Raw genomic sequence first — 15,956 nt, forward strand, 5'->3', positions numbered from 1 at the left:
TTTATTTTGTAAATAATCATAAAAAAAAGTTGTTTAATATAACTTAAAGCTGAGAAAATAACCACCCCTGAATATGAGTGCGGTGGGAAGAAAACGCAACAATGGTCAATTGCCCGTATTTTGTATTCGAACTTTTAATTCTTAAGTTCTTTCAAGGTTATTAGTAGGCCGGCTAATAAGGTTACCAATAAGATCAACTAGATAGGCTAGGACCTGGTTTAGTGCAAATTCCCCTCAGGGAACTCCATCATTTTGTTATTGCTAATGCGGCCTTTCCTTTCAAATAAAGACAAAAAATACAAGCTCCATGCCCGCCATAGAGAAACTACATCAAAACATTTCCTACTGTATTTGTGATAATTTATTATAAGACAACAAGATGTACCCCAATGGGTGCCCTATTAGGGTTGGAAATTTCAACCCCACTCAACTCATACCCACCGGTTCTATAATGGAACCTAAACACAACTCTTTTAGCAACATTACTAATAAGTACCACTGCATTCTAATTTTTATGTGCATATATATATATATTTATGAAAATGGAGTAGGAAAAGAGGTCAATGTATTGATCTACCAACAGCACCAAATTCCCAGAAAACCAACTCTCTATCTACCTCCTTTAATTTCTCTAATTCATTCATTCATGCATGCATGATTATTACAAAAATCTAGTGTTACTTTTTTAAAAGTTTAATCAAAGCCAAAAAGCTAACAACTAACTGTTCACTCATTTGACTGTTTTCATGGTAGCAGAATTTTCCTCATTATTTCATCCAATATTTGTAGAGAAGTAAATAAAATTTTAGAAAAATGAGAATTTTCTTTCAATATTCCATCATATGAGGCTTCTGCTACTTTGATCAAATTATACCTATCTCTCAACTGTGAATAAACAGACATATATATTTCTTTTTATACAGTCGAGAAGAGTAATTCAAGCTCAATTTCCCCCATTTACGACATGCATTGCACAAAAAACTATCCAACACCCTTTCCTTCATTAATGCAAAGCTTATCTTGTTTTCAGTAAAAAAAAAAAAAATTAAACATGAAAAAACTATTAATATTTATATTGGAAATACTTTACCTTGAATCAAATTTTGGTTTCATCAAAACGCGGAAAGGCAGGCACTCAAGCTGCAAAAGTAAAACAAAGAACAAAAAACCAAAAAGAGTTTTTTTTTTTTTTGGGGGGGGGGTTGTTATTCAACAAGAAGGACCAATACTCCTACCCTCCTCGCTTCCCGTCATTTGCGGTTGATTTTGCTGTGATTGTGGATGTTCTTGGGGTTGACCTTCTTGTGTTTGAAGCAGAAGGTGTGGTTGAAGTGAATGGCTTCCATGTTGTTGCTGTGGTTGTGTTTGAATCTGATAAGGGTTATCAAAACTCCCTAAAGCCAAAGAGGATGACATGGAAGATCCGGGTGTTATCTGATTGAAACCAGTTGCAGTAACTGAACCACCCCCATCAAACCCTCCTCTATTAAACCTCACAATCTCATGCTGTTGCTCACCCTTTTGATGCTGATGCTGATGTTCATATCCCCTGAACATTTCTTGTTGTTCCCTTGCCGCCACCGCCGCCACCAGTTGTTGTTGAGCCTCGAAAATCTGAGCCTGTTGTTGTGGTGGCTCCCTAATCACCAACTGTCCCCCATGGGAACCCGAAGCAGCGGCGGCCGTAGGAATCCCCATCATGGGCATCATATTGTGTTGCATCACGGCTGAAGAAGCGTTCCCAACATGTTGTTGCAAAAAAACATGCGGTTGTAAGATAGGGAGCATTGCTTGAGGGCCAATGTAAGTGGCGAGTTCTTTCTTGGCGTTGTTAAGATCGTGTTGCATTTGTTTGAGCTTGTGTTGCAAGATGGAGATGAGGCCGACGCAGCCGTAGACGGGGTCACGGAGACGAGCCTCGGCCTCGTAGGCTAAGGAGTTGACAGCATCCTCGCGTTGAGATGCGTTGAGTTCGTTCAAAAGCTTGGCGACATTGCTGGCACCGAACACTTTGTGGACGTTGGCGAATTTCTGGGGATTGTCAGGTGGGAAGTAAGGCGCAAAGACGCATTCTTGGGTGCATTTTCTACGAAGAAACTTGCACGCTGCGCAAGGTGAGTTTGACGATGACATCTTTTTTGTTGTCTTATTCTTCAACTGAAACCATCAAATGAACTCAGATCATCAATATTCATGGCGTTCCGCAAGATCTTAAAAAACACCCACAAATATAAAAAAAGCCATCTACACGAGATTTAATACACAAGTATTAAAAGTGTATTGAAATGAGAGTTGGAGTCAAGGAAGCTTCTTCATTTCCATAATCAAGGTAAAATAATATATAAATTTTATATACTATCAAGAACATTAAACCCCCCCCCCCAAAAAAAAAATCCTATTTTTGGATGATTGGAAAAGCTTACCCTTTGGTAAACAAGAGAAACCAACAAAAGTAGGCAGGCAGTTTTCTAAGAACAAATCGCATATTTGCAAGATCGATCCTTCATCTTCGAAAACATGGAGATCAAAACCTTAAAACGAGAAGCAAATCATGTGGTGGTTTCTGGGCAAATCTTCATTTCTCCAAAATGATCAAACGGGTTCTCTTCTCTCACTGTGTCATTGGAAAATCAAAGAGAACAAAAATAGATGGTCAAACAGAACTTTAACCTAATCCTAAAGACTAGAGCAAACAGAGAATCATTTTCAAAATCAAAATCTTAGGATTCTAATTTTTTGTATGTTCCAAAATTTTGATAAATATAAATAAGTAAATGAGAATAAATTTATTATCACCAGTATCACCTCAAAAAGGTTGCTTCTTCCTCTGAGCAAAAATTAAATGCGTCTCTGAGTTACCTCTTTGTCCCTGCTTTCTCTGCCTTTATTTCCCAAATTACCCTTTTCTTGCATGTAGTTTTAGTTGTATAGATAATTAAAATGGAAACATTATTATGAGAAAATTACAATTAATTAGCAGATGAGGAAAATAATTAGTTATGATTTAATTTTATAGATCAATCTCAACTGCAGTAGTTATAGGTAAATTTTCTTTTACATTTTACAAATATAAATATAATTAGAATTCCTATTGAAAATCACAAATTTAGAATACATATTTAATGAATAATATACAATAATTAATGAAACGTATAGTTTATAACGAATTGATCATAATAACACATGAAATCAATATGATATTAAAATAAAAATAGATTAAATTGTGAGTAAAACGAATTTTAAATACATAAATACATCATATTAACAATATTAAATTCACTACAATTGTTTATCATGATGTTCCTACACACAACTTTGGTGAGAAAAAATATTTTATATTTATAGTTAATTTTTATAATTTACTTAAGAATTGTTATTGGTGTAGTGATAAAGAATTTGTTTATAAATCCATTAAATATGGGTTCAATCTCCAGACATGCTAATTTTAGTTCTTTTATTTTAAAACTATAAAAAAGTATGAAAGATAAAAAAAACCATTAAAATAATAACAATAGTAATTTAATAAAAGGGTATATTAGTCATTTCTTAACCCAGTTGGTACTCGATTAACCTGTGATATCAACTTAATTTGGGGTTTTATAGCACCCCATACCGACCCGGTCGTCAGGTCTGAGTTAAATGATGCCATATTCGTTGTTGGAGCAACTACGATCTCAATACCACACAATTCAACAATTTATACATGTTATCATGATCCATATGTAATCACGACATGTTACATAAACATTTATGGGGTTTAAACTAGTTTATGAAAGCTCTTTTGATAACTCAAGGTCAATTGAAGACTAAATTGTAAAATATTAAAACTATTGGATTGACATCGCGACTTTGTAAGTCCATGGTCGCGATGTCACTAATTTCTTATTGTGACGTCACTCACTATTTCTATAATACCTAATAACATAAGTTCACAACAACATGCTTGTAAAACTTGTTAACTTATCCAAGTTCATATAGTGCCAAATGCTTCATTTATATGCATGCTTCATTTATACGCATACTTATATTCAATCAACAATATCATTCAAAGTCCTTAAAAGGCCAATATGTTACATTTCAACACATATATGTCCATTTGTATGACATAACCATTTTGAACATTAGACCATCTATATAATTACTCAAACAATTCATTTGGTTAATTTAACATTTACCAATTCAAGATTTCAAAATGATCATTTACATTATAAAACTGACTCCAAACCCTAGGTACATGTCATATATCAAAACTAGGGGTGAGCAAAATCTGATTCGATTCGAAAAACTCGATAAAAAATTCAAATTTTGAATTAAATAGTTTGAATTATTTGAGTTAATCAAGTTATTCAGATCAACTTGAATAAAAAATTAAGTTTTTCAGTTTAACTCGAATATGAATTACACAATTCGAGTTATCCGAAAATCCGAATAAGAAAAGAAAAAACTACGTCATTTTGATAAATGTTCACTTTTTTAAAACTTAAAATTCAAAATAATTAAGTTAAAAGGTAAAACTACGTCGTTTTGATAAATGTTTATCCATTAAGTTAAAAGGCAAAATCATTATATTGTTTATGTAGTTAAATAATCTTGTACTTCGTCTACTAGTTAAATAATCGGTCCATCTAAATGCAATATTAAGTATAAATAATAGATTCGTTAACTCGACTCGATTTGTCTTGAAATTTTTTTACTCGATTCGACTCGACTCGATCAAATACTCACTCCTAATCAAAACGTAATGGAACTATACAAACATTACCGAGTCGAGAGTTGTAGATCGAATGCTAAATCACCCCTCGAGTCCTCGAGATCTCCTAATACCTACACATGGAATAAACAAATCGTACGCTGAGCGATACTTTCATGTTTCAAGTTAATAATGAAATCTAATTAACATGTCATAACATTAGTTCATTATACCATTAACTACCAACATCATCAACTAGTGTATTATGATTCATATACTATGATCTATGCCAAAAAATTCAATTAACATATCACTTATGCATACACATTCAAACTCTAGTTCATATAACAACTTTATATACCAATTCATTTTTCATTTGCATATAAACATATCATATCATGCTATCTAATAATAAGGTATATTTGCTTTTATTCTATAATATGCCAATTACACATTTCATTCTCGAATCTATTGATTCGTTCCATTTTCATATCGGCCCTTATGGCTCATAATAATTAGTTCGTATGATCTTTCACATGCTATCTTTAGTCGCGTTTCACATATATGTACATTCGGTACCATTTCATATCATCATTTCAGTTCAATTTCATTTATCAAGTTCATATATTATAAAATCTATTAACCAAACTCAGGCTCAAGACAAATATACGGATCTTCCAACGAACACACCAATTTGACACCTCAATGCATTATTGGATAAGCCAAAGTAAATATACTAGCACACATAGTGCATCATTGGATAAACCAAAGTAAATATACTAGCATACATAGTGCATCATTTGATAAACCGAAGTATAAACTTGTACACAATCTAATCTTATGACTGCTAACTATATCCGACTCTACCCGATCAGTTAATATGGTACCAATATTCTAATTACATGTTATAAACCAATTCACATATCATAATCTCATACATTTTCATCATCAATTCACATAATATATCATTTATCAGTTTATATCATGCTTATTTATACTATATTCAGTTTAGTCCAATTCTCGACATATTATAATAAAATACTAATAAATTCATATGATAAGTATAGGCTTACCTCGATAGTTAGCTTTGTACAAACATGTATGTATAAAAGTTTATATATATTGAACTCGAATCATAAAAGTACAAACCGAATCTGTCACTGATAACTCTTGAAAATAGTTACATTTCATGCCTTTAGACTTGGTTAATTGCCGGTATTTAGGTAAGTTTAGTTGCAATTTTAGGATTTTCCATTAGTATTTTTAGGAAATTGCATTAAAAGGTTTGGATTGTGCTTAAATGTTATTACATGTTACTTCTAATTGTTTGCGAGAATGATTTGTTTGTTAAGTGGCAGGTGCAAAATAAGGAAAAGAAGTAAATAAGTGAAGACTTGTCATGGTAAAAGGTTGGACAGTTTGCCAACACGAATGTCGTGGTAATGCCAGGAAGAGACCTAGTCAACACTTAACTGTTATCAGCCCTACTGTACGTGTACTGGAAAAATCAACCTAAAAAAGAGGAAAAAGATTATGGGATCATGGGATAATGGGTCTGCCCTAAAGTAGGAGATATAAAACCCCAAAATAAAAACTGAGAAAAGGGGATCTTTTTAGTGTACAATTAGAGAGACAATTGGAAAAAAAGAAGATCATTGGACGAGAATAGAGGATAATGGTTAAGAACAAGGCAGAATCAAAAGGGAAAAGAAGCAGGCAATCCCTCTTGGCAATTATTAGGTATTGCAACGCCGGAGCTGTAAGCTGGATAGCGATAGCTATTTTACTAAAGTTCTTATTTTACTTCTTTATTTATTGCTTTGTGAATTGAATCGAGAAAGAATGATGTTGAATTTTATTCTGAATTTGGATGTTATTTTCCAGCCTATGAGTTAATCTCATAGGGTTGGAATTACTTGATGAAACCTTTATTTCCTTTAATGGCTAAAGCTTAGATTAGTTTTAATTTACTGTTTCATTCAATGGTATTTATGAATTACATGCGTATAATCTCTAGACATAGATGAATGTGCAGCTTGTTTATGAAATTAATCTAATACCGATAAGGTTAGGTTAGTTAGATCGAAATTGAATGATATGAGCGAGTGTTTGATCAAATACTTGTAGCAAATTCTGTACATAGCATTTCATATGGAAGAAGAAGAATAGAGGTAGGAACCAGACTTAAAGGCTATAGACATATAGTGCCCTAGGTGTGGCACCTCGAGGTTTAGCTCTCAAAAGAAGCAAACTACTGTAGGATTATTCCGAGCAGTAGAATAAGATTGATATTGCCGAGACATTATTGGGTAATAAGGGTAGCATCTTAGTAATCCTATCTTTTCGAATCAACATCGTAGATATTTTAACCTTTGCCATAGCATCTTTATTTTCACAGCTCTAATTGTTTACTTGATTGTTCTGTACATTTTATACATTATTATTCTCCTAATTACCACTACATTTTTATTACTGCTTTTGCCTTAACATTAATCTCGCTTTACTATAATAACTTAAACAATTTAAACCTATCCAATCTTTGTGGAGACGATCTCACTCACAATTCACATTTCATATTCATATGCAACAATCTGTAACATCTCGAATTAGGGCCTAGCCGGAACAGTGGTTTTGAGACCATAAATCTGAGATAGAAATAATTATTTTATGATTATTATGAGATTTATGTTATGAATGCATGCTTTTATGAAAGTTTCATGAAGAAATTCTATGCATAAAATGTCTAATTACATTTTAGGGACCAAATTGAATAAAGCACAAAGCTTGCATTCTAGAAGCTTTAAGCATGAAATTGCATTAGATTATGAATTAGAAGGTCCTAATTAGCAATTTTACAAATTTATAAAATTTTAGGCAAAAATGGACATGCATAGAAAAAAATTGAAAAGAGAAACCCTAAGGGCATTTTGGTCATTAGGTAATTAAAAGAATAAAAAGGGATAAATCAAACCAAACTGTGTCCATCTTCCTCCTTGGCTGCCGAAAATCAAAAGACACCATAGCTAGGGTTTTGTTCAACATTTCCAAGCTCAATAATAAGTGTTCCCTTGTTCTTTGCATTTTTGAAGTCCTGGTAACATGATCTACCCACTTCTAGCTATATTTTGAGCTAGGGTTCATGTATGGAAATTGACCCATGCATGAAATGCTTGTATTTTGATGATTTATGGAGAAATATGAATGTTTTATGCATGGTGAACATCTTTTATTAGGTGATTTTTAGTGAAAACACCTAAACAAGGGATTGGTTTGTAAAAGTGTAAAAGTGAGTAGTAATCATGTGAAATAAAAGAAAATATGGACTGATATGAGCATAGAAAAGGTTCGGCCAAGCTTGGGTAATCAAGAATATGCATGCATTTCATTTTACGAGCCTAGGGACTAAATTGTAAATATGTGAAAGTTTAGGGGTCAAAATGTAAATTTTCAAGAGTATGATTTATGGATCCGTTTGAATAATTTGAACAATAAATAAGTTAAATTTGACATTATAGATGAAGAAAAACGTGAATTGGGACTTGATCGAGGAAAGAATAAAGTATACGATGACTAAGCTCAATTATCATCGTTTTGTACCGAGGTAAGTACATGTGCAAATAATGTGGTATTGTAGTATGTTTTAATGCTTTAATATGATGTAATAAATGTTTTATTTTAATTATGAGTTATATGCCTATTGATTGTTATGAAAACATTAATGTTATCGTGGTCGTTAACCACGACGTTATGAGCAAGTACGATGGAGATACTATATGCAAGTGCGGAAAATCCCATTTGAACCTTAGGAACAGTTTAGGATACAAGTGACATGTCACTAGGAACTAAGAAGTCCGAACTCGTTGAGTGGTCCGGGTTCGTCAGGTATGTAGCATTCGAGCTCATTGAGAGGTTCGAGTTCATTATGGTTGCGAGCATCCGAACTCGTTGAGAGGTCTGAGTTCATGATGGATGCGATTTATGTAACATCCGAGCTCGTTGAGAGGTCTGAGTTCATTATGGATGTGTTACATGTTATGTGGTAGCTTTGGCTATGTTTGTATATGTAGCACTTATGTGCAAGGTTTTTGCGTATCCAATAGTATTCTGAGTGTTTAACGGGTAAGGTAACGATTGTAATGAAAGTCCCAAGGAGGGCATAAGAAAGAAGTATGGTTATCGATACTCTACGATAAGTATAGGTACGTACGCTAAACCTATGAGTAATGCTTTGATAAATATCGATTTAAGATGAGCAAGTAGGTATGAGCATATGATGAGTAAGAAAAAAGGTTTGAATGGAGAAAAATCTTTATGTATATGTTACCATGTTTTTACAAGGTTTGAATGGAGAAAAATCTTTATGTATATGTTACCATGTTTTTACATGTTGATTGTTTATTAATTTTACATATTATTTGTATATGGACTTACTAAGTTTTAATGCTTACTCCCCTCTTTTTGCATCCTTTGTAGTTCCGCCAAGCTAGCTCGGGGATCGGAAGCTGTCGGAGTATTCAATCACACTATCAAAAGACTATTGGGTATAGTGAAATTATTATTTTGAGTATGGAATGTATAGGAACTGGGTCATGTTGTGATATGTGTCATGTTATTTGAAAAATTTGTGAAGGCCTATGATGATGATGATTCTTTTGTAATGGCCATGTGATATGGCTCATATTTGATCATTTGGGTTGTAATCTATTTACCCATGCATGCATGTGTTAGTGTCTTGATGGTAGGATATGTTATTGCTTGGTGAATGCATGATAATAGTGTGGTATGTTGTTAATTGATGAATGTGTGGTAAAGAGTGGATTAAGTGCTAAAGGTTAAAGGATGACCTAATGACTTAAAATGACTATGTGCATGAATACATAATTTGAGGTTATAGTAACAAGTTTAATAATGCATGAAATGGGTGTGGAATGCCTCTAAATGGTGTAACAAATGAGGGTGCAGTAGGATAACATTATGAAGATGTGAGAGTGCCATGGTGTGGAATGTTTGAGTGTATAAATATGTCATGTTGCATGTTGTAAAGTGTGTTTGAATGTATGAGTGATTGAGGGTGACCAATGGCTTGGAAAATAGCCTCTAAAAAGGTCTACACGGGTAGACACACGGGCATGTGTCTTACACACGGCCAGTCCCTTGGGCATGATGCTCAGCCGTATGTCCCCAGCAACTAAAATTTCTAAGCCAGTTTGCATGGTAGTAAACACACGGGAAGAGACGCGACCGTGTGTCTCAACTGTGTGAAAGACACGTCTAACACACTGGTGTGTTCCATGGCCGTGTGCCCCTAAATAAGTGATGACGTCATAACAAAATGTCTGGGTTTTTGTACACGGGCGTGTCTAGGCTGTGTGAGGAACACAGGCCAAGGACACGGGATTGTGCTCGGTCGTGTGAAAACCCCTGTAGGTTCGAAATAAAAAATAATTTTTAGAAATCCCACACGGGTAAGGGACACGGGTGTGTCCCAAAGCACACGGGCTTGTGCATTGCCTCCAAACGGGTGTGTGAGGCTCAACCCTAGAAATTTTTCTTAGAATTCTCTTAAGTTCTTGGATTGGTTCCGGGTTGTTTTTAATATATGTTTTGGACCTCGTAGGTCCATAATAAGGACAATATGGTTTTGTTTGATTGGTTTTAATTTGCAATGAAATTTGATGACCCATGTGTTTTGAAAATGCCCTGTCTATGTACGGGTAAGGGGTGTTACATTTAGTGGTATCAGAGCTATGGTTTAGTCAATTCTCGGTCTAGCCTAGCGTATTTGAGTCTAGCTATACATGCCATACGTATATATATATATATATATATATATATATATATATATAAGTAATGATAATGTGGCAACTCCTGACAATATTAAAATGTGTTTTCATATAGTAAATGGATCCCGACAGAGTAGTGGCAGATGACGTAGAAAGTAATGCGCCTGCTCCAGCGGAAGAAGCGGTGCCATCTGAAAGTAAGCCCGAAACTGTTAGTAGAGGATAAGGAGACAGAGAGGCCTTTCTCCACATGATGAACGCATGGTACACGGAGTTCGTTCGAATGATCCCGAATGCTCAACCTCCCCCACCTCTCCCAAATCCTTAACCCCCACCTGCGATGCCTCAACATATGGATTTCATGAGATTTGCTAGAACACCTGTTGATAGAATTCGGAAACAAGGTGCTGAGGAATTTAGGGCAAATGCCAATGATGACCCTAAAAAAGCAGAGTTCTGGTTAGAGAACTCGATACGGGTATTTGAAGAATTGTCATGTACACCTGAGGAGTGCTTGAAATGTGCCATATCCCTGTTGAGAGATGAAACGTATCACCGGTGGAGAATGCTGATATCTGTAGTACCGCCAAAGAGGGTTACTTGGGAATTCTTTCAAGAGGAATTTCGAAAGAAATATATTAGTGAATGGTTCATCGAACAGAAACTTAAGGAATTCTTGGAATTGAAATAGGGTCATATGACAGTTAGCGAATATGAGAGAGAATTTGTCAGGCTTAGTAAATATGCTCAGGAGTGTGTACCCTCCGAAGCTAAGATGTTTAGAAGATTTGAAGATGGGCTCAATGAGGATATTAATACATTAGTGGGTATTCTTGAGTTGAAAGAATTTGTGGTACTTGTTGAACGGGCTTGTAAAGCTAAAGACTTGGTTAAAAAGAGGAAGAAGGTCAAGTCTGATGCTAGAGATACAAGGAAGAGGTACATGAGTAAGTCATTACCATCCCAGTCTAAAAAATTTAGAGAGATGTATTCTCGTTCGCATGTGTCAGCCGGACATTTATATAGGAAGCGTAAGAAGCAGAATTCAGGTTTCAGATCTCAGGCTATGTCTGTGGCAAGTGTGGGTAATGTTAAACCTTCCAAGACTAAATGTCCACAGTATGGCAGGTGTCATTTTGGAAACTGTAGAGCGAGTGAATGATCTTATTTTAAATGTGGTTCTGTAGACCACTTTATTAAGGATTATCCTGAGAGGATAGAGAAAGAAAGAATTCAGAGTACAAGACCTAGGGGAAGACCCTCAAGAAACACCAAGAATGAGTCTGGTAGTAAGAATGTGACGCGAGATACAACAGTGAGGTCTGAAGCTAGGGCTCTAGCTAGAGCCTATGTCATACGTGCACACAAAGATACAACTTCTCCTGATGTGATCACTGGTAAATTTTCTCTTTATGATACTAATATTATTGCTTTGATAGACCCTGTGCTCCACTCATTCATATGTGTCTATGAAATTGGCATCTAGTATAAATATACCTGTTGAGTCTACAAAATTTGTAATTAAGGTGTCTACCCATTAGGAAAGCATGTGATAGTTGATAAAGTATGTAAGAAATGTCCTTTGATGGTTAAAGATCATTGTTTTTTGGCCGACTTGATGTTGTTTCCGTTTGATGAATTTGATGTCATATTGGGTATGGATTGGTTGACACTACATGAGGCTATAGTGCATTGTAGATTGAAAGTTATGGAATTGAAATGTGAAAACGGTGAAATTCTTCGGGTTGAATCAGATGATACAGATAAGTCGTCAATGATGATTTCTTCAATGATTGCTCAGAGATACTTAAGAAAGGGGTATAAAGCTTATTTGGCATATATATTGAATACAAAATAATCCTAATTAAAAATTGAATTAGTGCCGGCTGTGTGCGAGTTTACGGATGTATTTCAGGAGGAATTGCTGGGTTTGCCTCCAGTTAGAGAAGTGGAATTCGATATTGATTTAATGCCAGGAACGGAACCTATATCTATTGCTCCATATAGGATGGCCCCAACTGAATTGAAAGAATTGAAGTCACAGTTGCAAAAGCTGACCGGAAAAGGTTTTGCGAGACCAAGCTTTTCGCCGTGGGGTGCTCCTGTATTGTTCGTGAAAAAGAAAGATGACTCCATGAGATTATGCATTGACTACCGGTAACTCAATATGGTGACAATAAAAAATAAGTAGCCTCTTCCAAGGATTGATGACTTTTTTGATCAACTGAAGGGAGTGACGTGGTTCTCTAAGATAGACTTGAGGTTCGGATACTACCAGTTACGAGTGAAAGAGTCTGATGTGCCTAAGACTGCCTTTAGAATGAGGTATAACCACTACGAGTTTCTTGTTATGCCATTTGGGTTAACGAATGCTCCTGCCTTGTTTATGGATTTAATGAACAGAATTTTTCGGCCATATTTATATAAGTTTGTTGTGGTGTTTATCAATGATATTCTGATTTATTCTAGAGATGAGGCAGAGCATGCCGAGCACTTGAGAACTGTTTTACAGACTCTGAGGGATAAACATTTATATGCCAAGTTTAGCAAAAGCTAGTTTTGGCTTCGAGAGGTTGGGTTTTTAGGCCACATTTTTTCCGGGGATGGTATACGAGTTGGTCCCAGTAAGATTTCTACTATTTTCGAATGGAAGCCACCGAGGAACGTAACTAAAGTTATGAGCTTTTTGGGTCTAGCTAGTTATTATAGATGGTTTGTGAAAGGATTTTTGATGATAGCCACCCCAATAATGAGATTGATGTGGAAGGATGCTAAGTTCGAATGGACAGAGAAATGCCAGCGGAGTTTTGAGAAATTGAAAGCATTGTTAACCGAGGCACCAGTGTTAGTACAATCGAAATCAGGGAAATAATTTTTGATTTACAGTGATACGTCCTTGAATGGACTAGTTTGTGTACTTATGCAAGAAAGAAAGGTGGTAGCTTATGCTTTGAGGCAATTAAAGCCCCATGAGAAGAAATATCCTACACATGATTTAGAGTTAGCCGCTATTGTATTTGCTTTGAATATTTGGCGGCATTACCTATTCGGGTAGAGATGCCATATCTATTCAGACCATAAAAGTCTTAAATATCTGCTGACTCAAAAGGACTTGAACTTGAGGCAACGAAGATGGCTTGAATTGTTAAAAGATTGAGAACTTGTGATAGATTATCACCTTGGTAAGGCCAATGTAGTTGCCGATACCTTAAGCAGAAAGTCTTCATTTTCTTTGAGAGCTATGAACGCACAGTTAGCCCTATCTCATAATGGTGCTACTCTAGTAGAGTTAAAAGCTAGACCGACTTTTCTTCAACAAATTTGTGACGCTCAGGAGGCTGATAAAGAGTTACAAGCCATGAAAGCTCAGTGTGAGTCTGGCAGTGAATCAGATTTTCAAAGAGATCCTAATGGTTGTCTGAGATCCTGTGGAAGGATTTGTGTTCTGAAGGATGCTGAGTTGATTCAGAATATTTTGCATGAGGCCCATAACGGAGGTATGTTAGTTCACCCGGGTAGCACAAAAATGTATAATGATTTAAAGAAAATGTATTGATGGAATGCCATGAAAAGAGATATATCCGAATTTGTATCGAGATGCTTGATTTTCCAACAAGTAAAGGCCGAACACCAGGTACCTTCAGGTTTACTTTAGCCTATCTTAGTTCCCGAGTGGAAATGAGACAGAATTACTATAGACTTTGTGACAGGCTTACCGCTAACACCGAGAAACAAAGATGCCGTATGGGTAGTGGTTGACAGACTGACTAAGTTGGCTCATTTTATACCGGTACACGTTGATTATTCACTTGATAAGTTAGTTGAACTTTATATTTCTGAGATTGTGAGACTTCATGGAGTGCCTTTATCGATTATTTCGGATAGCGATCCGAGATTTACTTTGCAGTTTTGGAAGAAGTTACAAGAAGCTTTGGGTACAAAGCTGAATTTTAGTACCGCTTTTCATCCACAGACTGATGGACAATCCGAGAGAGTAATTTAGACACTTAAATATATTCTTAGATGTTGTGTTCTTGAATTCCAAGGTAGTTGGGAAAAGTACCTACCTTTGGTTGAATTTGCCTATAACAATAGCTATCAGACGAGTTTGAAGATGACATATTATGAAGCATTGTATGGATGTAAATGTCGTACACCGTTGTATTGGACTGAGCTTAAGGAGAATAAGATTCATGGAGTAGATTTGATTAAGGAGACCGAGAAAAAGGTGAAAATAATTCGTGATAGTTTGAAAGCGACATCAGATAGATAAAAGTCGTATGCGGATTTGAAAAGAAAAGAAATTGAGTTCAAGTTGGCGACAAAGTATTCTTGAAAGTATCACCATGGAAGAAGGTTTTGAGATTCGGTAGAAAAGGCAAGTTAAGTCCTCGTTTTATAGGACCGTATGAGATTACAGTATGGTTTCCGTGTATCCAATAGTATTTCGAGTGTTCAACGGGTAAGGTAACGATTGTAATGAAAGTCCCGAAGAGGGCATATGAAAGAGGTATGGTTATCGATACTCTACGATGTGTACAGGTACATACGCTAAACCTATAAGTAATGCTTTGATAAAGATCAATTTAAGATGAGCAAGTAGTTATGAGCATATGATGAGTAAGCAAAAAGGTTTGAATGGAGAAAAATCTTTATGTATATGTTACCATGTTTTTACATGTTGATTGTTTATTACTTTTACATATTATTTGTATATGGACTTACTAAGCTTTGATGCTTACTCCCCTCTCTTTCCATCCTTTGTAGTTCTGCTAAGCTAGCTCGGGGATCGGAAGCTGCCGGAGTATTCGATCACACTATCAAAAAAACTATTAGGTATAGTGAAATTATTTTTTTGAGTATGGCATGTATAGGAACTTGGTCATTTTGTGATATATGTCATGTTATTTGGCCAATTTGTGAAGGCCTATGATGATGATGATTCTTTTGTAATGGCCATGTGATATGGCTCATATTTGATCATTTGGGTTGTAATCTAATTACCCATGCATGTATGTGTTAGTGTCTTGATGGTAAGATATGTTATTGCTTGGTGAATGCATGATAATGATGTGGTATGTTGTTAATTGATGAATGTCTGGTAAAAAGTGGATTAAGTGCTAAAGGTTAAAGGATGACCTAATGACTTAAAATGACTATGTGCATGAGTAGACAATTTGAGGTTATGGTAACAAGTTTAATAATGCATGAAATGGGTGTGGAATGCCTCTAAATGGTGTAACAAATGAAGGTGCAATAGGATGACATTATGAAGATGTGAGAGTGCCATGGTGTGGAATGTTTGAGTGTATAAATATGTCATGTTGCATGTTGTAAAGTGCGTTTGAATATATGAGTGATTGAGGGTGACCAATGGCTTGGAAAATAGCCTTCAAAAAAGGTCCACAAGGGTAGACACAAAGGGCAAGTGTCTAGGCCGTGTGTGACACATGGCCAGCCCCTTGGGCGTGATGCTCAGCCGT

General features: G+C 35.5%; 1 protein-coding gene across 2 annotated transcripts; it reads right to left on the bottom strand.

Moving 5' to 3' along the window:
* Positions 1-969: 969 nt before the first annotated feature.
* On the bottom strand, positions 970-2,896 carry LOC108459574 (LOB domain-containing protein 36-like). 2 transcript variants are annotated; one of them, XM_053022068.1, is made up of 3 exons: positions 2,806-2,896; positions 2,424-2,614; positions 970-2,157 (listed from the first exon to the last, which is right to left on the bottom strand). In XM_053022068.1, exon 3 carries the CDS (start codon positions 2,131-2,133, stop codon positions 1,210-1,212), a length of 924 nt encoding a protein of 307 aa, XP_052878028.1. In that variant the 5' UTR covers positions 2,134-2,157; positions 2,424-2,614; positions 2,806-2,896; the 3' UTR covers positions 970-1,209. The 2 variants fall into 2 exon arrangements, with proteins under 2 accessions (XP_052878028.1, XP_017614453.1); XM_017758964.2 differs by having other exon boundaries at positions 2,424-2,858.
* Between the last annotated feature and the right edge of the window lie 13,060 nt (positions 2,897-15,956).

This window comes from Gossypium arboreum, chromosome 11 (genome assembly GCF_025698485.1).
Source record: "Gossypium arboreum isolate Shixiya-1 chromosome 11, ASM2569848v2, whole genome shotgun sequence".
Lineage (NCBI taxonomy): Eukaryota > Viridiplantae > Streptophyta > Magnoliopsida > Malvales > Malvaceae > Gossypium > Gossypium arboreum.